We start from the raw sequence: 25,555 nt of genomic DNA on the forward strand, positions 1-25,555 counted from the left end.
TTCGAGGGTGGAACTTTCTTTCTTTGCCTTCTCCAAATGTATATCAATGACTAATTATAAAGGTGACCAAAATTAAAATCAAACTGTTGACTGAAATCGTAAAAACTAAGACTAAAACAGATATTAAAAGAATTAATCAACTTCAAAATTTTGAAACAGTCATGATCTTGATTCACAAGAAAATTCGTTTAATTTTGATGGACCTAATTTATCAAGAATTTGCAGATAAAAAGAAAGATATTTTAATATATTATGTAAAATATGTGTATGGTTTATAATGATTAATATTTGAATTAAGAATGTCAGCAGGGCATTATTTGCTTTCATTCACAGAGCATTGCTAGACTTAACTCGTATTCAAAACAGCACACCAAATAGGAAGAAAAGAGATCAAGACACAAAAGAAACTAACAACATAATCACAAATATAACAAACATAGCCTGCTTATTTATAATTACAACTACAATCTGTGGCAAAAACTAGCGCACTTCAAGGATGGAACATACTGTTTGGACAACTGTTAGCATGAGAAGAACAAAGGCTGCTATAAGGGAGATAATAGTCCATGGATTATTGAAATACTTTTGCTTTAAGGTTGCCTTCCACTTGTTCCAAGGGATCTTGCAGTATGCGTCAAGATCTTCAATGAGATCAGAAAAATAGAAACGCACATTCAAAACAGTCTGAGTGCCCAAATTGTTGATAAAGGTTGCCAAAACTAGGCTATCATGCATCCAATTTTCTATGATTCCATTTTGAACGAGTAATTCAGCATCCTCGGGAATGTTGATAAGCATATCCATGAGGATAACATACTCAGTAATATAGTTGCCAGAGTTATGGCACTGCTCAAAGGCCAGGATATTTCTAAATAAAATTTCTGTGGACGGGGTAATTTTCCATTTTGGAATTTGCAGAATCCCCTTTTCGAATTTGATGTCAAGTAAGCATTTGCTTGAACCGGATTTAAACTTCACTCCTGCTTGGTGGAGTTGCGTAACAGTAGGTGCATATAAAGTCTTATATTTCTTTTTTGGATTTGGGCTTGATGGTTGCATACATATTCTTAGAAAGTCAACAAGATGCTGTACTTGAAAGCTGTTATCCAATAAGTTATTTACCGGTAAAGATTCCCTTACAGCATCAACTAAGAAATTCAGCACCAACTTAATCATGGAAAGTTCATGAAGCTGAGGTAAATTTGATAGATTCAGTAAGTGCTCGAGGAAGAAGAAGGGAACCTGATTTTCAAGCATTAATATGTCATACCTTATTTTGAGTGTAATTCGTTGTTTTCGGTATACGCGATCTGCATCTGGCCAATCACCAAAATATCTTTTAAGGAAGTACTCAATTAAGAAAGCCGCATCTGTCAACATCATTTTCACAAACTCCTCTTTGCGAAAATCAATGGCTTCGGCATAACAATTTCTCAGTCTTGTCTCACATGTCTCAGTGGCTTTGATGAACTCCTCCAAGCTTACTTCACACCTTTCTAGAAAATCAAACAGGTACCTTTTTTTATGCTCTTCCATTGCTCGAAATTCCTCCTTCCCATAGTGAAGCGGGCCAATGGATACTACTCGAGGGATGTAGGCTTTTTCATTTATCTCGCGTAGTTGCACAGGAACTCTATATATGCAACACTCATTTGATAAAGGATGCACGCTTTCCATCTCCTTTCTCATACAGCCTGCTAATTTTTCAATATCAAGTGAAACCTGGTCGCTCACCCGCTTCATTGATGGTTTTCCCTCACTCTCCATACTGTAACTCAACTGAGCTGATTTATCGCAATATTGGTCAAGTTTTGAAGATGAAATGAGGGCAAAGACTTAACACATCAAGAAATGAGTGGGACTGTACCAAAGAATCAAGCCCCCTTTGATATTGAGTTTTTAGAGTAAAAAAGTGTTTTTCAAAAGAAGCACTACTTTGGATATTATTAAAAAAAGAAAGGAATTTAAACTTTTATAATCATTTAGCTACTATAAGGGGAAAAAAATAGTCTTCACATGGGAAAAAAAAATTCACAATTGTACATTAAATTTTATTAACAATTTAAAATTTAATAAAGCATAAATTGAATTTTTTTAACAAAAAAAAAATATAACTAAATTTATTTTTTAATCAAACCAAACCAAGTAAAAAAAAGGTAAATAATTTTATTTAGTTATAATTTTCAATTTTATAAAATATAGAATTATACACAATTCAGTCGGTTTGATTAATTCAATTTATTAACTATAAGAGTTGAACTAAATTATAAAAGTAAAAATTAAAAGATAAAGAAAAATGAAAAGTTAAATAATTAAAAAACGGGAAAGGATAAAAAGAAAAACAGAATGAAGTGGACGGACCCATAAATTAAATCAGTAGTACAAAAGTAACTTAAAAATGTGACTATGGGCCAAGTTAGACTTGGAGCCGCTGGCTCGGTTCAAAACGGAAGCCGAATCAAATATCAAATTGGATTAAAATTGATCAAAATCAATATTGGACTGAATTGAAATTGGATAATTTCATATCAGCTCGACTTTTATGTTGGTATTTAGCCGTCATTGATGATGGATGCCATGAGTGATAATTATAGAGCAAAACCTTTACTATCCTAGAGAAGATGAAAATTACTTTCTTATATAACTTGTAGTATGGTTACGAAGGATGCAAGCTTTCCATCTCCCTTCTCATACACCCTTCTAATTTTTCAATATCAAGTGAACCCTGGTCGCTCACTTGCTTCGTTGATGATGTTCCCTCACTCTCCATATTGTAACTCAGCTGAGCTGATGAGATGATTTATTGATACATTGGCGGACGAGTTTTGAAGAACTTGATGATGAGTTGTACTGCACTGTCTCTATGATGTTGAGGTTTCTAATTTAAATATCAATTAAAGTGAATTATAATGAAAAAAAAATAATCTCCTCCCACTTTGCACATCTATTGGAAGCATGACCCTACCTAGCTCATTAATCACTATCAAAGTCAACTAAAAAAAATAAACGATTTAGCTATAACACTTCCTAGTTCTCCCTCTCCTTCAAATGTATCCTTCACAAGGGAAAAAAAAATTCACAGTTGTATAAATTTTAATTAGGTGCGGTTTATTCAATTTAAAATTTAATAAAATTGAATAAATTAAAATTTTTTTAAAGAAATAATCGAATTAAATTAAATTATTAATCAAATAAAATATTAAAATAATTTTATTATATTCAAATTTTCAATTTTTAATTATACAAAATATAAAATTATGTACGATTCAGTCAGTTTGATTAATTCATTTTATAAACTTTAAAAATCAATTAAAATTAAAAAATTAATTAGATACTAAATTAAATTATAAAAGTAACTAAACTGAAATACTTAAATAAAATCATTTTATTTTAATTTTTTATTTAATCTATATGATATTCAAATTCAACAGATAAAGAAAAATGAAAAGTATGAAACAGATTAAAAAGTGAAAAAGGAAAAAAGAAAAAAAAAAATGAAGTGGAGCTAGGGACCCATAAATATTAAATTAGTAGTACCAAAGCAACTGGAAAATGCGAGTCTTTTTTTTAACTTTTACTGTTAAACTTGATAATTAAAATAATTATATAAAATAAAAAAATACATAAAAATATTAAATTTATTTGTTGGTATATGTATGTAATTTTGAGAATAAACTATTATTCACTTAATGTAATAAAATTGTGTTTGAGAATTTATTGTTTTATTTATATTTTTTTTAATTGCAGATTTTTAACAGCTTGGAAGAGAGGTGAAATAAAAGTTAACAAATCAATGTGTATAATTAATGAGATTTAATTTAATGATAATGAAATTAACATAAAAATTTTGAATTTAAATTTTAATTATCAGATTGTTGATGCAAGATTCCTAACTGTTCATCCACCGTACCTGATATTTTTGCAATATCGATTATTGTTCCAGTGATCTCCATCGTACGTTTGATAACAACAATAATAATAATAATAATAATAATAATAATAATAATAAGAGAAAAATTACTATTTAATATCTATATTTTAATAAAATTAATTATTTAATTTTTATAATGTAAAAATTATATTATTTAATTTTTATAAAATTATTTAGCCTATTTATCAAATTTTTTATAATTTATAATATTTAAATTATTATTTAGTTCTTCTATTTTAAAGATATCAATTAATTAATTTTATATTTTAAAAAATAATATTATTTAATCTCTTTATTTCAGTTAAATTAATTAATTAATTAATTTTTATATTTTAAAAAATATAATACTCAACTCAACTAAGCCTTTATCCTAAAAATTTGGGATCGGCTATATGTATTCGCTTTCTCCACTCTAAACGATTTTGGGATAAATCCTCAGAAATGTGTAATGTTTCTAGGTCATGTTGTACTACTCTCCTCCAAGTCAATTTAGGCCTACCCCTTTTTTTTCTTTCTATCCTCTAACCTAATGTGCTCTACTTGTCTAACTGGAGCATCCGTATTTCTACGCTTCACATGACCAAACCACTTCAATCTCCCTTCTCTCAACTTATCTTCAATTGGCACCACTCCTACATTTTCTCTAATACTCTCATTACAGACTTTATCTAGTCTAGTATGGCCACTTATCCACCTTAACATTCTCATCTCTGCAACTCTTATCTTGGATGCATACGACTCTTTCAACGCCCAACACTCACTACCATATAACATAGCCGGTCGTATGGCTGTACGGTAAAATTTTCCTTTCAATTTATTGGGAATCTTACGATCACATAAAACTCCCGTGGCACGTCTCCACTTCAACCATCCGGCTTTAATCCTATGACTAACATCCTCCTCACATCCCCCATCTACTTGAAGGACCGAGCCTAGATATTTAAAGTGATTACTTTAGGACAGTACCACTCCATTCAAACTAACTCCTTCCCTATCACCAGTTTGGCCTTCACTGAACTTGCAATGCATATATTCTGTCTTTGTTCTACTTAATTTAAAACACTTTGACTCTAGAGTACTTCTCCAAAGTTCTAGCTTTCTATTGACTCCTTCTCGTGTCTCATCTATCAGAACAATATCATCCGTAAACATCATGCACCAAGGAATACTCTCTTGTATATGTTTCGTCAGTTCATCTAAAACTAATGTAAAAAGGTAAGGGCTTATGGCTGATCCTTGGTGTAATCCAATTGAGATCGGAAAATCTCTTGTGTCCCCTCCCACTGTGTGCACAATAGTGGTTGCTCCTTCATACATATCCTTCAATACTTGTATGTATCTAATAGATACCCTCTTTTATTCTAACACATTCCATAAGACCTCTCTTGGAATACTATCATAAGCCTTCTCCAAATCAATAAAAACCATGTGTAGATCTTTCTTCACATCTCTATATTTCTCCATCAAGCTTCTAATGAGAAAGATCGCTTCCATAGTTGAACGACCAGGCATGAAACCAAATTGATTGAGAGAGATAGAAGTATCATGACGTAGTTGATGCTCCACAACTCTCTCCCACAACTTCATAGTATGGCTCATGAGTTTAATTCCCCTATAGTTTGAGCAACTCTGTATGTCTCCCTTATTTTTAAAAATAGGTACTAAAATACTCTTCCTCCATTCATCAGGCATTTTCTTTGAGTTTAGAATCTTATTAAATAATTTAGTTAACCATTCCACTCCCATATCTCCCAAATACTTCCATACTTCAATTGGTATTTCATCGGGTCCACAGGCTTTACCCGCTTTCATTCTCTTAAGTGCTTCCTTTACTTCTAAAGATCTAATCCTTCTAGTATAATTCACATTCTTTTCGATTGTTCTATAATCTATATTTACGCTATTACCATTTTGACTATTATTAAAGAGATCATTAAAATAATTTCTCCATCTTTCTTTAATGTCCTCATCTTTCACCAACACTTTTCCTTCTTTATCCTTAATGCACCTAACTTGATTGAGATCTTGACATTTCCTTTCTCTCCTCCTTGCTAATCTATAAATATCTTTCTCCCCTTCTTTAGTTCCAAGTTTCTCATATAACTTTTCAAAGGCCTATGCTCTTGCTTGACTAACTGCCTTTTTTGCCTCTTTCTTTACTATCTTGTACTGTTCATATGCCTCATTATTATTACATTTAGGTAATTTCTTATACCATTCCCTTTTTCTCTTAACTGCCTTTTGTACTTCCTCATTCCACCACCATCTCTCTTTTGAGGGTGGTCCATGTCCTTTAAACTCTCCAAGTACTTTTCTAGCTACTTCTCTAATCTTTGATGCCATCTGTATCCACATATCATTGGCCTCCATATCCAGCTTCCATACTTCGGACTCGAGAAGCTCATTTTTGAACTTCACTTGCTTTACTCCTTTGAACTCCCACCACTTTGTTCGAGCTACACTATTTCTTTTGACCTTACTTGAATTGTTCCTAAACTTAACATCCAGACCACCAACCGATGCTGACTTATTAAAGCCTCTCCTGGAATGACCTTGCAATCATTGCATAGAGCTCTATTTGTCTTCCTGGTTAAGAGGAAGTCGATTTGGCTTATATGTTGCCCACTTTTGAAAGTCACTAAATGTGACTCTCTTTTTATAAAGTAGGTATTTGCTAGTATTAGGTCGTATGCCATAGCAAAATTCAAGATGCTTTTTCCCTCTTCATTTTGATTGCCAAAACCAAAACCTCCATGAACATTCTCATAACCTTGTCTATCACTTCCTACATGTCCATTCAAATCTCCACCAATGAAAACATTCTCTTCATTCGGTATGCTTTGCATTAGATCATCCATATCTTCTCAAAACCTTTGTTTACTCTCACTGTCTAGTCCTATTTGTGGGGCATAAGCACTAACTATATTTATTGTTTTTCCTTCTAGTACTAGCTTTACTAGTATAATTCTATCTCCTACTCTTTTCACAGCTATTACTGCGTCTTTCAATGTCCAGTCTATGATTATGCCCACTCCGTTCTTGTTTCTCTCCTTTCCGATAAACCACAGTTTGCACCCTGAATTACCCACTTCCTTACTTTTCTCTCCTACCCATTTAGTCTCCTGAATGCAAGCAATATTCACCCTTCTCCTTTCCAAGGTATCCACAAACTCCATTTATTTTCCTGTAAGTGATCCAACATTTTAAGTACCAACCCTGATCCTCCTCCTATCCTGCTCCTTCCTAATTGGTCTCCTTCTATGATATTTTCTATTGTTTTCTATGTCTATCTTGTGTTCTGTTCCACTATTTATTCTACTATTTATCCTATGGACTAACTTCTTTACCCACACTCGTCCATTATGTGGGAACCCTTGCTCACTTAACACCACACCCGGGCGCCGGCATGGCACGTCGCTTTCGGTGAACGCCTTACACCCTTGCATATTTCTCACTACACCCGGGCTCCGATGTAGCACATCGTTAGTAGAGTACGCCCCAACGTTTATATCATTTGAATCCATATCATAGGGTGTGACGAAATTTTTACGCTGGTTGTCACCTACCGCAACCCTCCTCCTTTATCCGGGCTTGGGACCAGCTAAGCGCAAACTACTTAGGCGGAGTTATTTTAAAAAATATAATATTTTAAAAAATATGTTAATAGAAAATAATAAAAATTTTATTATGTGAAGACTAAATCTGAATTTATATTTTTTTAATTTTCAATTCTTTGAATATTATTTTTATGTTTTTTCTATTAAAAAATAATTTTTCTTAATTACTTATAAATTTAAAAAAATTGATTAATTTTTTTTATATAAACGGTTGGTATTATTTTTATCAATAAATGAAAATTAAAAAAAATAAAAAAATAAGTGCGGATATAAAGAAAAAAAAACATAAAAAAGAAAATTATTAAAATAATATAAATATAAAAATAATTATAATATTAAAAAATTAAAAAATTTTAATTATAAAAATTAATTAATATATTTTTCTAAAATATACTATATAACTATATAGAGGCATAACCCTACCTCGTTGTACATGTATATACGGAAGCATGACCCTACCTGATTATTGAAGTCATTATTTTTATTTTTATTATTGAAGTCTTTCTTTTTGAATTGCAAAAAGAAAGAGTCTTTCAATTTCATCTTACATACATTTAGTAATTAATTTTACAATATTATATAAGTTTATGATGACTTTATTCAAAATATATAATTACTATATAAAAAGTGAGGTTACAAAAATTTAGAGTTCATAGAAAAATAACATAATAATTATTAGATTAAATATTTATATTTATATTTATGCATTTAATTCATTACTAGTCTTTAATTTATTTAATTAAATTTATGCATTACACGTGTATTAAATTAAAAAATAATATCTAATTTTGAAATATATAAAATTCATTATTATAAATGCAAATATATATTACATGTTTAATTATATATAAATATATAATTAATTACATAATATATAATTATATAAATATATATTACATGTTTAATTACGTGTTTAATTATATATTACATGTTTAAGTAATGGCTTAGTTTACGACACTTGTCCGATTGAAAATCAAACATTAAAAATCATACTTTTTAATTATAAAAATAAATAAATAAATTATTATTTAGTCTTTATATTCAAATAAAATTAAATATTTAATTTTTTTATTTTACTTTATTAAATTATTTAGTCCTTTTATTAAATTTTTCATTAATCAAAATATTTAATATCAGTCTAACTATTATTTATTCCATCTATCTATTCCCCTCTACACCCACCCTTCATTCTCTCTCTATTTTTTATCTGTTAATAAAAATTGATACAAGCTGTATGCATTAAAAAGTTAGTCAATTTCTTAGATCTTTAAGTAATCAAGACGATAATTTAAGAAATTATTTTTCATTAGAGAAAACACAAACAAAAAAATGCTTAAAAAATTGAATGAAAATACTTGAACAAGTTTTTTAAAAAAATGTAAATTTATATTTAATCTCTACACAACAAAATTTTTATTTTTATTTTAGAATATATTTTTTAAAATATAAGAACTAATTAATTAATTTCAATAAAATAGATAGACTAAAGTATAAAATTTTTAAAAATAGAGACTAATTAATTAAATTTACTAAAATAGAAGGACTAATAATAATTTGACATGCATTAATTAATAAAAAATTTAATAGATAAATTAAATAATTTAATAGAAATAAAATATAGGATTAAAAAGTATATTTTTTAAGTATAGAGATTAAATAATTAATTTTATTAAAATATAATGATTAAATAGTAATTTTTTTAAATAATTAATCGTTATGTATGAAAATATTGTTATAACAAAAAAATGTTAAATGGTGAAATTCAAAGATGCATCGATAAATGAAAAATAATGAATGAAATTTATTATTATTATTATTATTATTATTATTATTATTATTATTATTACTCAATTTAAATGTATATTAATTGTCATTAAATACTAATAATTGATGGTGTTTAATGTATTTTAAATTATAAAAATTTGTGATAAAATTAAATATTTATATTTTAATAAATATTAAATATTTATTAATTAATAACAAATTATAAGTGCGTATGCAATGTATTCATCATATATATATATTACAGAGCTTATGTGAATTTTTTTAGAGAATTTTATTCATTATATTATTTTAGTTGATGTTAAATAGTCTCTTTAAATTTTAATTTATTCATATTTTAAATATACTTTTATATTTATATATATGTCAATAAGGACAACATATAAATAAGAAAAAAATTTCATGAGAACATATATTTTTTCAAATGTATCTCTTTTGTCAATTCTTTAGCACAAAGTTTTTATTTTTACATATTTAGCCCTTGTATTATTAATCAAATCTATAAACATTTAAATGGTATTAAATTTTTGAATTTTAATTAATTTTTATATATATTAAATAAAAAAGTCCAAATCTCAATGATAATAGAAACTCGGATAAAAAAAAAATTTAAGACAGAATAAAAAAAAATGGTATGATCGTATAAGAAGAATTTAGCATGCATCATGTAAAAATCATTTTATAATGATATCTTATTATTTTAAAATAATTATACCATAGAAAATAGAACAATTAAATAAACTTGATTTTTTTTGTTTTATTTTTTAAAGATAATGCTGAATAATAATAATAATAATAATAATAATAATTTTATTAAAAGAAAACTCTTTTATAAGTTATTATGGACTTGATTAAAATAAAATAAAAATTAAAATTAAATACCAAAAGAAAAGATTATAAGTAAAGAATACTTATTAAATTTAAATTGGAATATTTTTTTGAACATATGTTAAGTTTAGTTTTAATATTTATTCTATAAATTAAGCCTAACATATTTTAATTTTAAATAAGATTAATAAAAAAAAAATATAATACATAAGAGTTATCAAGATTTTTAATAAAATAATCGTCTATACTTTATTTTTGTTATAATTAACCATCTACCTATTAAAATTTATAAATAAAATGGAGCTAACTTTCTCTTTCTGTCTTTCACTTTTCTAATCTAAATATATTTATATAATCCTAATTTTATTAAATTCTAATTCTATTAGTGATCAATATTCTTCTTTTTTTAAATTAATCAATATCTAAGTTAAAATAATGGAAAGGAGATAATTTCCTTTAATTATAAAGCTATTCATTTGAATTTTAATTTCCTTTAATTATAAAGCTATTCATTTGAATTTTATTTTATTTTTACTATTATAGTTTTAATTTTTAATTACAAAATATTGAGAGTGTTAGGAATGCTATATATTTTTATTAATGAAGTTACTTATGAGCAAAAAATATGCATAAGTTCCCTCCCCGTTTATAGTTTTATATATTCTATATTATAGATGGATATATAAATTATAATATAGTATTATAAACTAATTAAAGAAATGATAATATATTCATAAAAAGTTAAATTATAAATTATGCAATGAATTTATGAATTTCATAATAATAATAAAAATTATTTATCATTTTATTTATTAATATATGTCCTTATCCTTATAATAAATTTTAATAATTAATTGAAATAATGGCCTTAGAAGAGAAAGAGGTCATAAAAAATAAAATTAAAATGCTCTGAGGTTGATAAATTATTTTAAAGGCTATATACTCATTTTTTTAGTTAGTTTTTTTTTATGAGAATCGATATTTTTTTTTAATATGGAAGTTGCATTTTTTGTTTAAATGATTTTTTGTTTTAAGTAATTTTTTTATAAATTTTATCTTGAATTACAATAAAAATATTTTTCATATTTTATAACAGAGCAATAAAGTTTATTAATTAAATAAAAATAGCCTTTGAAAAAAAATAAATAAAATTAAAATAATTTGCGCTTCATTTGGTATGTTAATTTTTTTTTTTTTAAGTTAGAACCTTTTCAATTAATTCTTTTTATATGTGAAAATCGATAATTTTTTGAAAACATCAAAGTTTTGATTTTTTTTTTAAACAATTTTTTTTTTAATTTCAGTAAATTTGTATAAATTTTTATTTTTAAATTATAAAAAATAAATTTCATATATTATAATAAAATAATGCATTTTAATAATTAAGTAAAAAAAGTCTTAAAAAATTAATAAAAAACAAAATTAAAACACTTTAAGTTTCAATTGGTATTGATGACTTTTTTTTTTAAGTTGTGAAATCATTTTTTTTAGTTATTTTTTTTATAAAAAAATTATAATTTATTTTTAAAGCATAGAAGTTACTATTTAAAAAAATTAATTAATTTTTATAAACTTTTTATTCTATATTACAATAAAAAAATTAATTAAATAGAAATTAAATATAAATAGAATAAAAAATTTTAAATTTTTGTAAATTCTAACAGAAAATTTAAATAATATATATATATATATTCATTTGTAATTTTATATATATTAATTTTTTAAACGTGTGCTACATGTTATCTCTACTCGTAATATACATACGTGGCTTATTTTTTTATATGTAATTTTTTATTAATTTTAACCTACAATACAATATTATCATAATATATTGATTTTTAATAATTGATTCAATTTAATTTATTTTTATAATATTAAATTACTGTGACACTTAATTAAAATTGATTTATATTTTTTTTAATTTTTATATGTTTAATTTATAGGTTGGTCTGCTGCCAGGAAAACTATTGAAGTGGCTATGTATATTTGAAAGGCGATAAAAAATAAAATTCAAATTTTTTTCTAAAATTAAGTTTTAGTTTAATTATCTGAATCATTTTAATTATAAATTTATTTATTTATTTAACTATTTGAAAGTAAATGAAAATAATATTTTATCTATTAAAATAATTAAAATTTTGAGTCGGATGAGCAGAGACGTAAAATATTATAATTTGTATTATATAGGAATTCAATTAGATGGGGAAAAGATAAAATTAGGTAGAGTTGAGAATGAATGAAGGGAGAAAAACGAGAAATTACCCTGCGACGGAAGTCATCCCATTGGTCAATCACAATTCAACGAGGGGCAACCATGCGTCTCGTCCAATCAATGTGTGTGCTCCTATCAAAATTTCCTTTCAAGCTGTCCCTCCCGACTCTTATCACTACCAATCAGATGTTTGGCAAAAAGATTAATCCACCCTCTAATGGGCTTTTTTTTTAATTAGAATTGAGTACTAATTTTTTTTAATTAATAATTTTAATGTCATGAATTTATATAATTATCTAAACTTGGATAGGCTGAGCCTATCCCATATCTTACATAAGCCAGCACTTTGTTTTGGATCTAAGTTTCCACGTGCTCATTTGGCATTATGATTTAATTTGTTTTAGAGATGTATTTCATTGAGAATATATAAAAAATAAAAATAAAAAAAAAATAAAAAAAAAATATTAGAGATCTATAATTAAAAAAAAGTTAGCTACAGGATACACGGTCAAAATAACATAAATAATTAAATATTAATTTAGTTAAATATCGATCGGATTATCTCACGGCACAAATTAAGTTTATAATTCTTATGATTGCAAGATTCAGAAAATTGAAGTGCTGCTCAATCAAAGTTATAATATTTTTTTTTCTACATTTTATTCCTCAATAAATTTCTATATGTTAGATTGTCATCAACTTCATATTTGAAAGTAATTATCTTCAATCCCAAGAAAATTCCTTGTGCTACAAAAATACGTGTCTATATTTTATAACGATATTGAATTAAGAATTTCAACAGGGCGTTATTTGCTTTCATTTGCAAAGCATTGCTAGATTTAAGTGTTGACTTGTCTTTTATTGCCCGTATATTGCATGCGTTCAAACTCTAAGTGCATCACAATAACAAAGCAACCCCACCTTTTCTATTTATATGATTCAAAACAACACCGAATAGGAAGAACAGAGATCAAGACGTGAAAGAAACTAACAACATGATCAGAAAAATATATAACCTTAACATAGCCTGCTTAATTAGAATTACAATTGCAATATACGTTGGAAATTAGTTAGCCCACTTGAAGGATGGAACATACCGTTTGGATGACAGCGAGCATGAGGAGAAAAGAAGCTGCTGTAACAGAGATAATAGTCCATGGATTATTGAAATACTTTTGCTTCAAGGTTGCCTTCCACTTGTTCCTAGGGATCTTGCAGTATGCGTTAAGATCTTCAACGAGATCAGCAAAATAGAAATACTCATACACAAGAGTCTGATTGCCAAGACTGTTGAAAAGGGTTGCTACGGCTTGGTTATCCTGCAACCAGTTTTCTATAATTCCATTTTGAATGAGTAGTTCGACATCCTCTTGAACGTTGATAAGCATATCCATCATAAAAACATAGTCACTGGTATAGTTGTCAGACAAATGGCACTGCTCAAAGGCCAATATATTCCTAAGTAAAATTTCTGTATGATCTGTAATTGTCCATTTTGGAATTTGCAGAATCCCCTTTTCAAATTTTATGTCAAGTAGGCAATTGCTTGAACTGGATTCAAACTTCACTCCTGCTCGGTGGAGATGCGTAATAGTGGGTGTGGATAAATTACTATATTTTTTGTTTGGAGTTGGATTTGATGGCTGCAGACATATTCTTAGGAGGTCAACAAGCTGCAGCGCTTGAAAGATCTTCTCCGCTAAGTTTTTTAGATTTAGAGATAGCCTTATAACTTCATGAGTGAAAAAGCACCGGATCAGCTCAACTATGGAAATTCCAACCTTAGATAGATTCAATAACTTCTCAAGGAAGAAGAAAGGAACCTGATTCTCAAGTAACAATATATCATACCTTATATCGTTTGTAAGTCGTTGTTTTCTGAATATACGATCTGCTTTTGGCCAGTCACCTAAATATCTTTTTAGAAAGTACTCAATCAAAAAAGCCGCATCTGTTAACATCATTTTCACAAAATCCTCTCTGGGAAGTTGAATGTTTTCTGCATAACAATTTCTCAATTCTGTCTCACATGTCTCAGTGGCTTTAATGAACTCTAACAAGCTTACCCCGCTCCTATTTAAAAAATCAAACAGGTACCTTTTTTTATGCTCATCCATTGCTCGAAATTCCTCCTTCCCATAGTGAAGCGGGCCAATGGAGACTACTCGAGGGGTGTAGGCTTTTTCATTTAACTCGCGTAGTTGCACAGGAACTCTATATATGCAACACTGATCTGATAAATGATGCAAGCTTTCCATCTCTCTTCTCATACACCTTTCTAATTTTTCAATATCAAGTGAAACCTGGTCACTCATCTGCTTCGTTGATGATATTTCCTCAATCTCCATCTTAGTGGACGAGTTTTGAAGATCTTGTGTGGGCAGATACTTTATGTATAAACACAAATAACACATCAAGAAATGAAATGATTAGACCAATGATAAGTAGCGGTGGAATGTGTTTATGATAGGGAGTGAGGTTTCTTCATGATTCGCAACAAAAATAAATAATTTCTCCTCCCATTTTGTGATCTATTGGAAGCATTATCCTACCTTATTATTACAGTCAATTAATCATTTAGCTAAAACTCTTCTTCCGATGTATTAAAAAAAAATGAATAAATGATATATTTAGCTGTAACACTTCCTAATTCTCCCTCTCCTTCAAGTGTATTCTTCACAAGAAAGACAGTTGAATAAAATTTTTATTAGGTGTGATTTATTCAATTTAAAATTTGATAAAACTGACAATTATAAAGCAAAAGTGACTAAATAAAAAGGCAATTGAAAAACCTGCTTTGTTGATGATGTTCCCGCGCACTTCATATTGTAACTCTTGGTGAATAATTGATGAGCTATGTGTCGGTGGGACGGATGAGTTTTGAAGATATTGTGAGGGCTGGGCAGATCCAGATATCACATCGAGAAATTAGCAACAATCTCTGCTCTCATTTTATGGATTTAAGAAAGCGCGTGACCCTACCTCATTTCCAATAGATAAAAATATCGTACAAGTTAGGTACTAAGAAAAGGACTTCACACATTTTCTTGGAAATTTTAATGGGTCCTAATTAATATGACATTTCATAACTCTCTTATCAATAATTAAAAAAAAAAAACCTATGATATTGATAAATGAGAAATCTACATATAAAATCTATATGCCCTTTAAACTCTGATTAAGTTGGGTAAAATCTAATAGGAGAAATATATATATATATACAATTGGATTCAAAAATGAGATTTTTAGAGGCGTCAGCAGGTGGGATTGGTTTGGGTTGCCTGTTAGTTGAAATTTGCTAATATTTTAGAAATATTTTTTATTTATTTAATTTAAAATTCTAATTTAAAACTGTACAATCAATTCATAAATATTATTAAACTAAAATTTATTAAAATATCTTTACTAGATTCATTGACCAATTTTATCATTATTAATGAATTTTAATTAATAATAATATTAGATCGTTGACAGCATTATTGTTTGAACCAAATTTAAAAAGAAAAATCATCACTTTCTTGATTTGACTAGTTAACTTGGTCTTTTTTTTTCAATGACTTGACTTTTTATTCTGTTTTATTTTTTTTATCATGGACTTTGTATTTTATTAATTGAACCCATAATTGCATTACAAATTTACATTAGATAACAATTTTTTTTTTTCGACAAAACCATTGTATTAGCATAGGGGCGCGGTTACTGAATATTGGAGTTTGTTTGATGATAAGCTCATTAATTATTAAATTAAATATTTATATATAAATTTAAATATTTTATAAATAAAATATTTATAAAATATATAAATTTATATATAAATATTTAATTTAATAATTATTAATTTTTTTTTACATCTGAATTATTTTACACCTTAATTCATCAGAGTCATATTATTATGAAATTTCCTAAGTACCCTTTCCAAGTCTGTTTGGATTCCTCTAGCTCTAACCCATCTCAAAACTGAAACCAGCTTGGTGGAGCTCTGTACCAATTGCAGACTTACAGTGGATCGAGGGGGAAATTACCTAAAGAATTTAATTTAAAAATTAAATTACTAAAATTGAGTGGGGAAAAAAATATTTATTAAAAGGGGATTTTTTTATGATGTTAAGGAGAGAGATAGGTAGACTTAATTATGAGTAGAGACTAAGAATAAATTTGTAATAATAAATTTTCTTTTATATTGAAATATAAAAAAAATAAAATAAAATGACAATGACAGCTGGGTGCTACCCACAGTAGAGTCTAACTGCTGTTTTGTGAAAAAGTGTATCGTTTTATGAAAGACGAAAAAGGAAAAATGCAAAAAAAATGAAAAATAATGAATGAAATTTATTATTATTATTACTCAATTTAAATGTATATTAATTGTCATTAAATACTAATAATTGATGGTGTTTAATGTATTTTAAATTATAAAAATTTATGATAAAATTAAATATTTATATTTTAATAAATATTAAATATTTATTAATTAATAACAAATTATAAGTGCGTATGCAATGTATTCATCATATATATATTACAGAGCTTATGTGAATTTTTTTAGAGAATTTTATTCATTATATTATTTTAGTTGATGTTAAATAGTCTCTTTAAAATTTACTTTATTCATATTTTAAATATACTTTTATATTTATATATATATGTCAATAAGGACAACATATAAATAAGAAAAAAAATTCATGAGAACATATATTTTTTCAAATGTATCTCTTTTGTCAATTCTTTAGCACAAAGTTTTTATTTTTACATATTTAGCTCTTGTATTATTAATCAAATCCATAAACATTTAAATGGTATTAAAATTTTGAATTTTAATTAATTTTTATATATATTAAATAAAAGAGTCCAAATCTCAATGATAATAGAAACTCAGATCAAAAAAAAAAAAATTTAAGACAGAATAAAAAAATTGGTATGATCATATAAGAAGAATTTAGCATGCATCATGTAAAAATTATTTTATAATACTGTGTTATTATTTTAAAATAATTATACCATAGAAAATAGAATAATTAAACAAATTTGATTTTTTTTTTTGTTTTATTTTTTAAAGATAATGCTGAAAAATAATAATACAAATTTTATTAAAAGAAAACTCTTTTAAAAGGTATTATGGACTTGATTAAATTCAAATTAAAATAAAATTAAAAATTAAATTAAATACCAAGAGAAAAGATTAGAAGTACAGAATACTTATTAAACTTAAATTGGAATATTTTTTTGAACATGCGTTAAGTTAAGTTTAGTTTGAATATTTATTCTATAAATTAAGCCTAACATATTTTAATTTTAAATAAGATTAATAAAAAAAATATAATACATAAGAGTTATCAAGATTTTTAATAAAAGAAACGTCTATACTTTATTTTTGTTATAATTATCCATCTACCTGTTAAAATTTATAAATAAAATGGAGCTAACTTTCTCTTTCTGTCTTTCACTTTTCTAATCTAAATATATTTATATAATCCTGATTTTATTAAATTCTAATCGTGCTCAATATTCTTTTTTTTTTTAATTAATCAATATCTAAGTTAAAATAATGGAAAGTAGATAATTTCCTTTAATTATAAAGCTATTCATTTGAATTTTATTTTATTTTTACTATTATAGTTTTAAATTTTAATCACAAAATATTAAGAGTGTTAGGAATGCTATGTATTTTTATTAATGAAATTACTTATGAGCAAAAAATATGCATAAGTTCCCTCCCCGTTTATGTAACAACCAAAAAAAAAGAAAAGGAAAAAGATGGGACTTTTAGCATTCCACTGTCACAGCTTTTTATATATATAAAAATAAAAAAGTTTGAAAATCGGGAGGAGGAAACCCCCTCCCCCCCATTCTCTCTTCTCTCCTCTCCTTCCCTCTGTTTTTCTTCTTTCTTTTTCCGGTGACCGGTTGGCGACCTCCCAAGCGACTCCCCATCCGGCCGGCGACCCTCCGGCGACGGCAAGAGCCACCAGAAACGGCGGCAAGAGAGGGAGGAGAGAGAGAAAATGCGCGCACAGTGGGCAGCGGCTTTCCGGCGCGATTCCGGCTTCATCCGACGTCCGATCGAGGCGATTCAGGTGGCGTTGGAAAGCTTGTTCCGAGAGCTTTCTTTTGATACCAATTTTGCAGCAAATGGAGGTCGGATGAGTGAGATATGGAGGAGAGAAGTTTCGGGTTTTTCAAGCTTTTTCTCAGATCTAGGACGATCCGACTGTTGGATCGACGATCCGAGACCACATATGGACTGAGGAAGAGGAGAGGAACATGGTGGTATGATCAGATCCGGCAAATGTCGCCGGCGACCGGCGGCCGGCCACCGTGCGCGGTGGTTCCGGCGGTGGCTCCGATAGGCTATGGAGGTGATTCAACTTCCAGAGGCTTCCTCATAAATTTTTGGAATTTTTGAGACACAGATAAACTTCGGGTAAGACAATTTTTATTATTTCTCTGTCTGTGGAGCATAAATACAATGTTTTTTAAACAGGAAAAATTGGAGAAAAATTCTAAGAAAAATATATGATGAAAGTAAAATTATTTGGAGGTATTCTATGGTGTTTGTTGAATTTTTAAGTGATTGTAGAATATTTTTGAAAAATATAGATGGAATTTAGTTAGATTTTTAGCATACGGGCATATAAGATTATTTGAAATTAAGATAATTAAATTTTATATAATTGGTTGAAGCTTGAGGATGGAGATTTAAATATGTGAATATTGAATTTGGTTGAATTAAGAATATGTTAGATGTTGGAAACTTATGGAATCGAGTAAAATTCTTGAATAAAATATTCATGGGTGATTAGAAAATTACAATTCATTTTGCAATAGCCTTATAATATTATTAAGGACCGCAGGACAAAATTTTAGAAATTTTAGAATTTTTAGAGTATGTTTGAGTGGATTTTTACAAAATGTCAATTATAAGGACTAAAACGTAATTTTTAAGGTTTTGAGTATTGCTTGGTTTGGAGGGCCCAGGAGGGGCCATATAATGATGATGAGATATGAGTTGAATTTAGAAGTGTTATTTGAGCCTTTTTGCAGATTGGGTAGGTCCCAGATATAGGGGAAACTCTGCCGGATTTCCGGCATAAATTAGGCTGTCTATTGCCTCTTTAGAGTTTTATTTTGATTTAGTACTAATAAATTTATAATTTAATTATTAGGTGATCGAAGTCAGCTATTTTTCTGTATCCAGCAGTCACAATAGTCATTGGTGTACTATGAGTAAAATATTAATTTTAATTGTAATTTCGATATTATTATATGTTTAAGCATGCCCATGTATCACTTATATGTATGTATCTATGTAGTTAAACTCTAGGCACGTTTTATGTTGCATTTACAACTGTTAAAGTGTCATGGATGTTGTTGTGGTAATTTGGAGCAGTGTGCGTTCGTTAGCGTGCGTGTGATGTGGTGTGGACTATAGATAGGACGGGTAGACACGGCTTCAGATCTTCGCTGGAACCCGATTCTTTGGGGGTAGTCACGGCTCGAGTTCTTCGCTATGACCCCGATTTGGTTTATTAAGCAAAAGTCTGACTTGAGTTCTTCGCTGGCACCAGGTTGGATTTAAGAGAGCTGTATAGGGGATCAGCTCCCATATATCATGATTAATATTACTGGGTGTGTGAGTGCTCCAAATTACCTTTTTGATGTTATGATGTGCAATTGTTGTTAATGTTGCATTTCACTTTACAGGGTGCATTAGTTTTAGATAGTTATAGAGATTATGGTTAAAATTGATATTTTACTCTCTGAGTCGAACGCTCACCTTGTTCAATATTTTTCCAGGCCACAGGAGGAGTTATTTTACAGAGCAATCTGTTTTCTTCCTCACAGGTTTAACGTCGATTATTTAATTATTTTACTATCTTTTCTAAATTTAAAATCTAGAACTCCGCATGTGTTAGTAATAGTGTGGACCTTGTTAGAAATTGAGTTAAATTAAATTTTTGAGATTTATAAATGATTATGGTATTTAAACAGTTTGTAAATGAGGTAATAGGGTTGAACTGGGCTCCCCTGATTTTAGTTTTCTGAAAATTTCTGAGCTAAGTTAGCCCGAAATGAAATTATAACAGTTTAATTTAAATTATCTTATATGCATATTGGGTCTAAATTGTGGACCTGGTTATGGATTTGAGGAATAGTTAGGTTTACTACGGGTCTCGGGGCCTTTAAGCTGGCCCCGAGTCCTAGTGCCGGTCCGACCCATAGGTTGGGTCGTGACAGTTTATAGTTTTTTATATTCTATATTATAGATAGATATATAAATTATAACATAGTATTATAAATTTATTAAAGAAATAATAATATATTCATAAAAAGTTAAATCATGAATTATGCAATGAATTTATGAATTTCATGAATAATAATTAAAATTATATATTATTTTATTTATTAATATATGTCCTTATCCTTATAATAAATTTTAATAATTAATTGAAATAATGGCCTTAGAAGAGAAAGAGGTCATAAAAAATAAAATTAAAATGCTCTGAGGTTGATAAATTATTTTAAAAGCTATATACTCATTTTTTTAGTTAGTTTTTTTTTTATGAGAATCGATTTTTTTTTTAATATGGAAGTTGCATTTAAAAAAAAATGATTTTTTGTTTTAAGTAATTTTTTTAAAAATTTTATCTTGAATTACAATAAAAATATTTTTCATATTTTATAACAGAGCAATAAAGTTTATTAATTAAATAAAAACTAGCCTTTGAAAAAAAATTAAAAAAAAGCAAAATTAAAATACTTTGCGCTTCATTTGGTACTGCTATTTTTTTTTTTAAGTGAGAAACTTTTCAATTAATTATTTTTATATATGAAAATCGATAATTTTTTGAAAACATCAAAGTTTTGATTTTTTTTTTCAAACAAATGATTTTTTTTTAATTTCAGTAAATTTGTATAAATTTTTATTTTTAAATTATAAAAAATAATTTTCATATATTATAATAAAATAATACATTTTAATAATTAAGTAAAAAAGTCTTAAAAAATTAATAAAAAATAAAATTAAAACACTTTAAGTTTCAATTGGTATTGATGATTTTTTTTTAAGTTGTGAAATCATTTTTTTAGTTTTTTTTTATAAAAATTTATAATTTATTTTTAAAGCATAGAAGTTACTATTTAAAAAAATTAATTAATTAAATTATTTTTATAAATTATTTTGATTTATTTTTATAAACTTTTTATTCTATATTACAATAAAAAAAATTAATTAAATAGAAATTAAATATAAATAGGATAAAAAATTTTTATAAATTCTAACAGAAAATTTAAATAATATATATATATATTCATTTGTAATTTTATATATATTAATTTTTTAAACGTGTGCTACATGTTATCTCTACTCGTAATATACATACGTGGCTTATTTTTTTATATATAATTTTTTATTAATTTTAACCTACAATACAATATTATCATAATATATTGATTTTTAATTTTTATATGTTTAATTTATAGGTTGGTCTGCTGCCAGGAAAACTATTGAAGTGGCTATGTATATTTGAAAGGCGATAAAAAATAAAACTCAAATTTTTTCTAAAATTAAGTTTTAGTTTAATTATTTGAATCATTTCAATTATAAATTTATTTATTTACTTACTGTTTGAAAGTAAATGAAAATAATATTTTATCCATTAAAATAATTAAAATTTTGACTCTGATGAGCAGAGATGTAAAATATTATAATTTGTATTATATAGGAATTCAATTAGATGGGGAAAAGATAAAGTAGAGTTGAGATGAATGAAGGGAGAAAAACGAGAAATTACTCTGCAACGGAAGTCATCCCATTGGTCAATCACAATTCAACGAGGGGCAACCATGCGTCTCGTCCAATCAATGTGTGTGCTCCTATCAAAATTTCCTTTCAAGCTGTCCCTCCCGACTCTTATCACTACCAATCAGATGTTTGGCAAAAAGATTAATCCACTCTCTAATGGGCCCTTTTTTTTTTAATTAGAATTGAGCACTAATTTTTTTATTTAATAATTTTAATTTCATGAATTTATATAATTATCAAAACTTGGATAGGCTGAGCCTATACATAAGCCAGCACTTTGTTTTTGATCCAAGTTTCCACTTGCTCATTCGGCATTATGATTTAATTTGTTTTAGAGTTGTATTTCATTGAGAATAAATAAATAAAAATAAATAAATAAATAAAATTATTAGAGATCTATAATTAAAAAAAAAAGTTAACTACAGATACACAGTCAAAATAACATAAATAATTAAATATTAATTTAATTAAATATCGATCGGATAATCTCACTGCACAAAGTTTATAATTCTTATGATTGCGAGATTCAGAAAATTGAAGTGCTGCTCAATTAAAGTTATAATATTTTTTTTTTCTACATTTTATTCCTAAATAAATTTCTATATGTTAGATTGTCACCAACTTCATATTTGAAAGTCATCATCTTCATTCACAAGAAAATTCCTTTGCTACAAAAATACATGTCTATAATTTATAACGATTCATATTAAATTAAGAATTTCAACAGGGCGTTATTTGCTTTCAATTGCAAGGCATTGCTAGATTTAACTAGTTGTCTTGTCTTTTATTGCCCGTATATTGCATGCATTTAACCTCTAAGCGCATCACAATAACAAAGCAACCCCACCTTTTCCATTTATATGATTCAAAACAACACCGAACAGGAAGAACAGAGATCAAGACGTGAAAGAAACTAACAACATAATCAGAAATATATATAACATTAACATAGCCTGCTTAATTAGAATTACAATTGCAATATTCGTTGGAAATTAATTAGTCCACTTGAAGGATGGAACATACTGTTTGGATGACAGTGAGCATGAGGAGAAAAGAAGCTGCTATAACAGAGATAATAGTCCATGGATTATTGAAATACTTTTGCTTCAAGGTTGCCTTCCACTTGTTCCTAGGGATCTTGCAGTATGCGTTAAGATCTTTAACGAGATCAGAAAAATAGAAATACTCACCCACAAGAGTCTGATTGCCAAGACTGTTGACAAAGGTTGCTACGGCTTGGTTATCCTGCAGCCAGTTTTCTATGATTCCATTTTGAATGAGTAGTTGGACATCCTCTTCATCGTTAATAAGAAAATCCATGATAATAACATAGTCACTGGTATAGTTGTCAGACGAATGGCACTGCTCAAAGGCCAATATATTCCTAAGTAAAGTTTCTGTATGATCTGTAATTTTCCATTCTGGAATATACAAAATTCCCTTTTCAAATTTTATGTCAAGTAGGCAATTGCTTGAACTGGATTCAAACTTCACTCCCGCTTGATGGAGATGCGTAATAGTGGGTGTCGATAAATTTCTATATTTTTTGTTTGGAGTTGGGTTTGATGGCTGCAGACATATTCTTAGGAAGTCAACAAGATGCAGCGCTTGAAAGCTCTTCTCCGATAAGTTTTTTAGCTTTAGAGATAGCCTTATAACTTCACGAGTGAAAAAACACTGGATCAACTCAACTATGGAAATTCCAACCTTAGATAGATTCAATAACTTCTCAAGGAAGAAGAAAGGAACCTGATTCTCAAGTAACAATATGTCATACCTTATATTGTTTGTAAGTCGTTGTTTTCTGAATACACGATCTGCTTTTGGCCAGCCACCGAAATATCTTTTTAGAAAGTACTCAATCAAAAAAGCTGCATCTGTTAACATCATTTTCACAAAATCCTCTCTGGGAAATTGAATGTTTTCTGCATAACAATTTCTCAATTCTGTCTCACATGTCTCAGTGGCTTTAATGAACTCTAACAAGCTTACCCCGCTCCTATTTAAAAAATCAAACAGGTACCTTTTTTTATGCTCTTCCATTGCTCGAAATTCCTCCTTCCCATAGTGAAGCGGGCCAATGGAGACTACTCGAGGGGTGTAGGCTTTTTCATTTAACTCGCGTAGTTGCACAGGAACTCTATATATGCAACACTGATCTGATAAATGATGCAAGCTTTCCATCTCTCTTCTCATACACCTTTCTAATTTTTCAATATCAAGTGAAACCTGGTCACTCATCTGCTTCGTTGATGATGTTTCCTCAATCTCCATCTTAGTGGACGAGTTTTGAAGATCTCGTGTGGGCAGATCCTTTATGTAGAAACCCAAATAACACATCAAGAAATGAAATGATTAGACCAATGATAAGTGGTGGTGGAATGTGTTTATGATAGGGAGTGAGGTTTCTTCATGATTCGTAACAAAAATAAATAATTTCTCCTCCCATTTTGTGATCTATTGGAAGCATCATCCTACCTTATTATTACAGTCAATTAATCATTTAGCTAAAACTCTTCCTCCGATGTATTAAAAAAAAAATGAATAAATGATATATTTAGCTGTAACACTTCCTAATTCTCCCTCTCCTTCAAGTGTATTCTTCACAAGAAAGACAGTTGAATAAAATTTTTATTAGGTGTGATTTATTCAATTTAAAATTTTATAAAACTGACAATTATAAAGCAAAAGTGACTAAATAAAAAGGCAATTGAAAAACCTGCTTTGTTGATGATGTTCCCTAGCACATCATATTGTAACTCTTGGTGAATAATTGATGAGCTATGTGTCGGTGGGACGGATGAGTTTTGTGACGGCTGGGCAGATCCAGATACCACATCGAGAAATTAGCAACAATCTCTGCTATCATTTTATGCATTTAAGAAAGCGCGTGACCCTACCTCATTTCCAATAGATAAAAATATTCTACAAGTTGGGTACTAAGAAAAGGACTTCACACATTTTCTTGGAAATTTTAATGGGTCCTAATTAATATGACATTTCATAACTCTCCTATCAATAATTAAAAAAAAAAACCTATGATATTGATAAATGAGAAATCTACATATAAAATCTATATGCCCTTTAAACTCTGATTAAGTTGGGTAAAATCTAATAGGAGAAATATATATATATACAATTGGATTCAAAAATGAGATTTTTAGAGGTGTCAGCAGGTGGGGTTGGTTTGGATTGCATGTTAGTTGAAATTTGCTAATATTTTAGAAATATTTTTTATTTATTTAATTTAAAATTCTAATTTAAAACTGTACAATCAATTCATAAATATTATTAAACTAAAATTTATTAAAATATCTTTACTAGATTCATTGACCAATTTTATCATTATTAATGAATTTTAATTAATAATAATATTAGATCGT

At 27.7% G+C, this 25,555-nt stretch overlaps 3 protein-coding genes across 5 annotated transcripts; all 3 read right to left on the bottom strand.

Annotated features, from left to right (window-relative positions):
* Positions 1-390: 390 nt before the first annotated feature.
* Positions 391-1,903, bottom strand: LOC110633854 (UPF0481 protein At3g47200-like). Of its 2 annotated transcripts, XM_058132829.1 has the most exons (2): positions 1,271-1,903; positions 427-641 (listed from the first exon to the last, which is right to left on the bottom strand). In XM_058132829.1, exons 1-2 carry the CDS (start codon positions 1,765-1,767, stop codon positions 635-637), a joined length of 504 nt encoding a protein of 167 aa, XP_057988812.1. In that variant the 5' UTR covers positions 1,768-1,903; the 3' UTR covers positions 427-634. The 2 variants fall into 2 exon arrangements, with proteins under 2 accessions (XP_057988811.1, XP_057988812.1); XM_058132828.1 differs by having other exon boundaries at positions 391-1,892.
* An 11,502-nt stretch (positions 1,904-13,405) lies between these two features.
* LOC110641946 (UPF0481 protein At3g47200) lies at positions 13,406-15,321 on the bottom strand. Its single transcript, XM_058133196.1, has 2 exons — positions 15,163-15,321; positions 13,406-14,757 (listed from the first exon to the last, which is right to left on the bottom strand). Exons 1-2 carry the CDS (start codon positions 15,193-15,195, stop codon positions 13,441-13,443), a joined length of 1,350 nt encoding a protein of 449 aa, XP_057989179.1. The 5' UTR covers positions 15,196-15,321; the 3' UTR covers positions 13,406-13,440.
* A 7,760-nt stretch (positions 15,322-23,081) lies between these two features.
* On the bottom strand, positions 23,082-25,017 carry LOC131169220 (UPF0481 protein At3g47200-like). Of its 2 annotated transcripts, none has more exons than XM_058132830.1 (2): positions 24,892-25,017; positions 23,082-24,485 (listed from the first exon to the last, which is right to left on the bottom strand). In XM_058132830.1, the coding sequence occupies exon 2, from the start codon at positions 24,444-24,446 to the stop codon at positions 23,169-23,171; it is 1,278 nt and encodes a 425-aa protein (XP_057988813.1). In that variant the 5' UTR covers positions 24,447-24,485; positions 24,892-25,017; the 3' UTR covers positions 23,082-23,168. The 2 variants fall into 2 exon arrangements, with proteins under 2 accessions (XP_057988813.1, XP_057988814.1); XM_058132831.1 differs by lacking the exon at positions 24,892-25,017 and having other exon boundaries at positions 23,082-24,097; positions 24,196-24,885.
* Between the last annotated feature and the right edge of the window lie 538 nt (positions 25,018-25,555).

Source organism: Hevea brasiliensis, chromosome 13 (genome assembly GCF_030052815.1).
Source record: "Hevea brasiliensis isolate MT/VB/25A 57/8 chromosome 13, ASM3005281v1, whole genome shotgun sequence".
Taxonomy (NCBI): domain Eukaryota; kingdom Viridiplantae; phylum Streptophyta; class Magnoliopsida; order Malpighiales; family Euphorbiaceae; genus Hevea; species Hevea brasiliensis.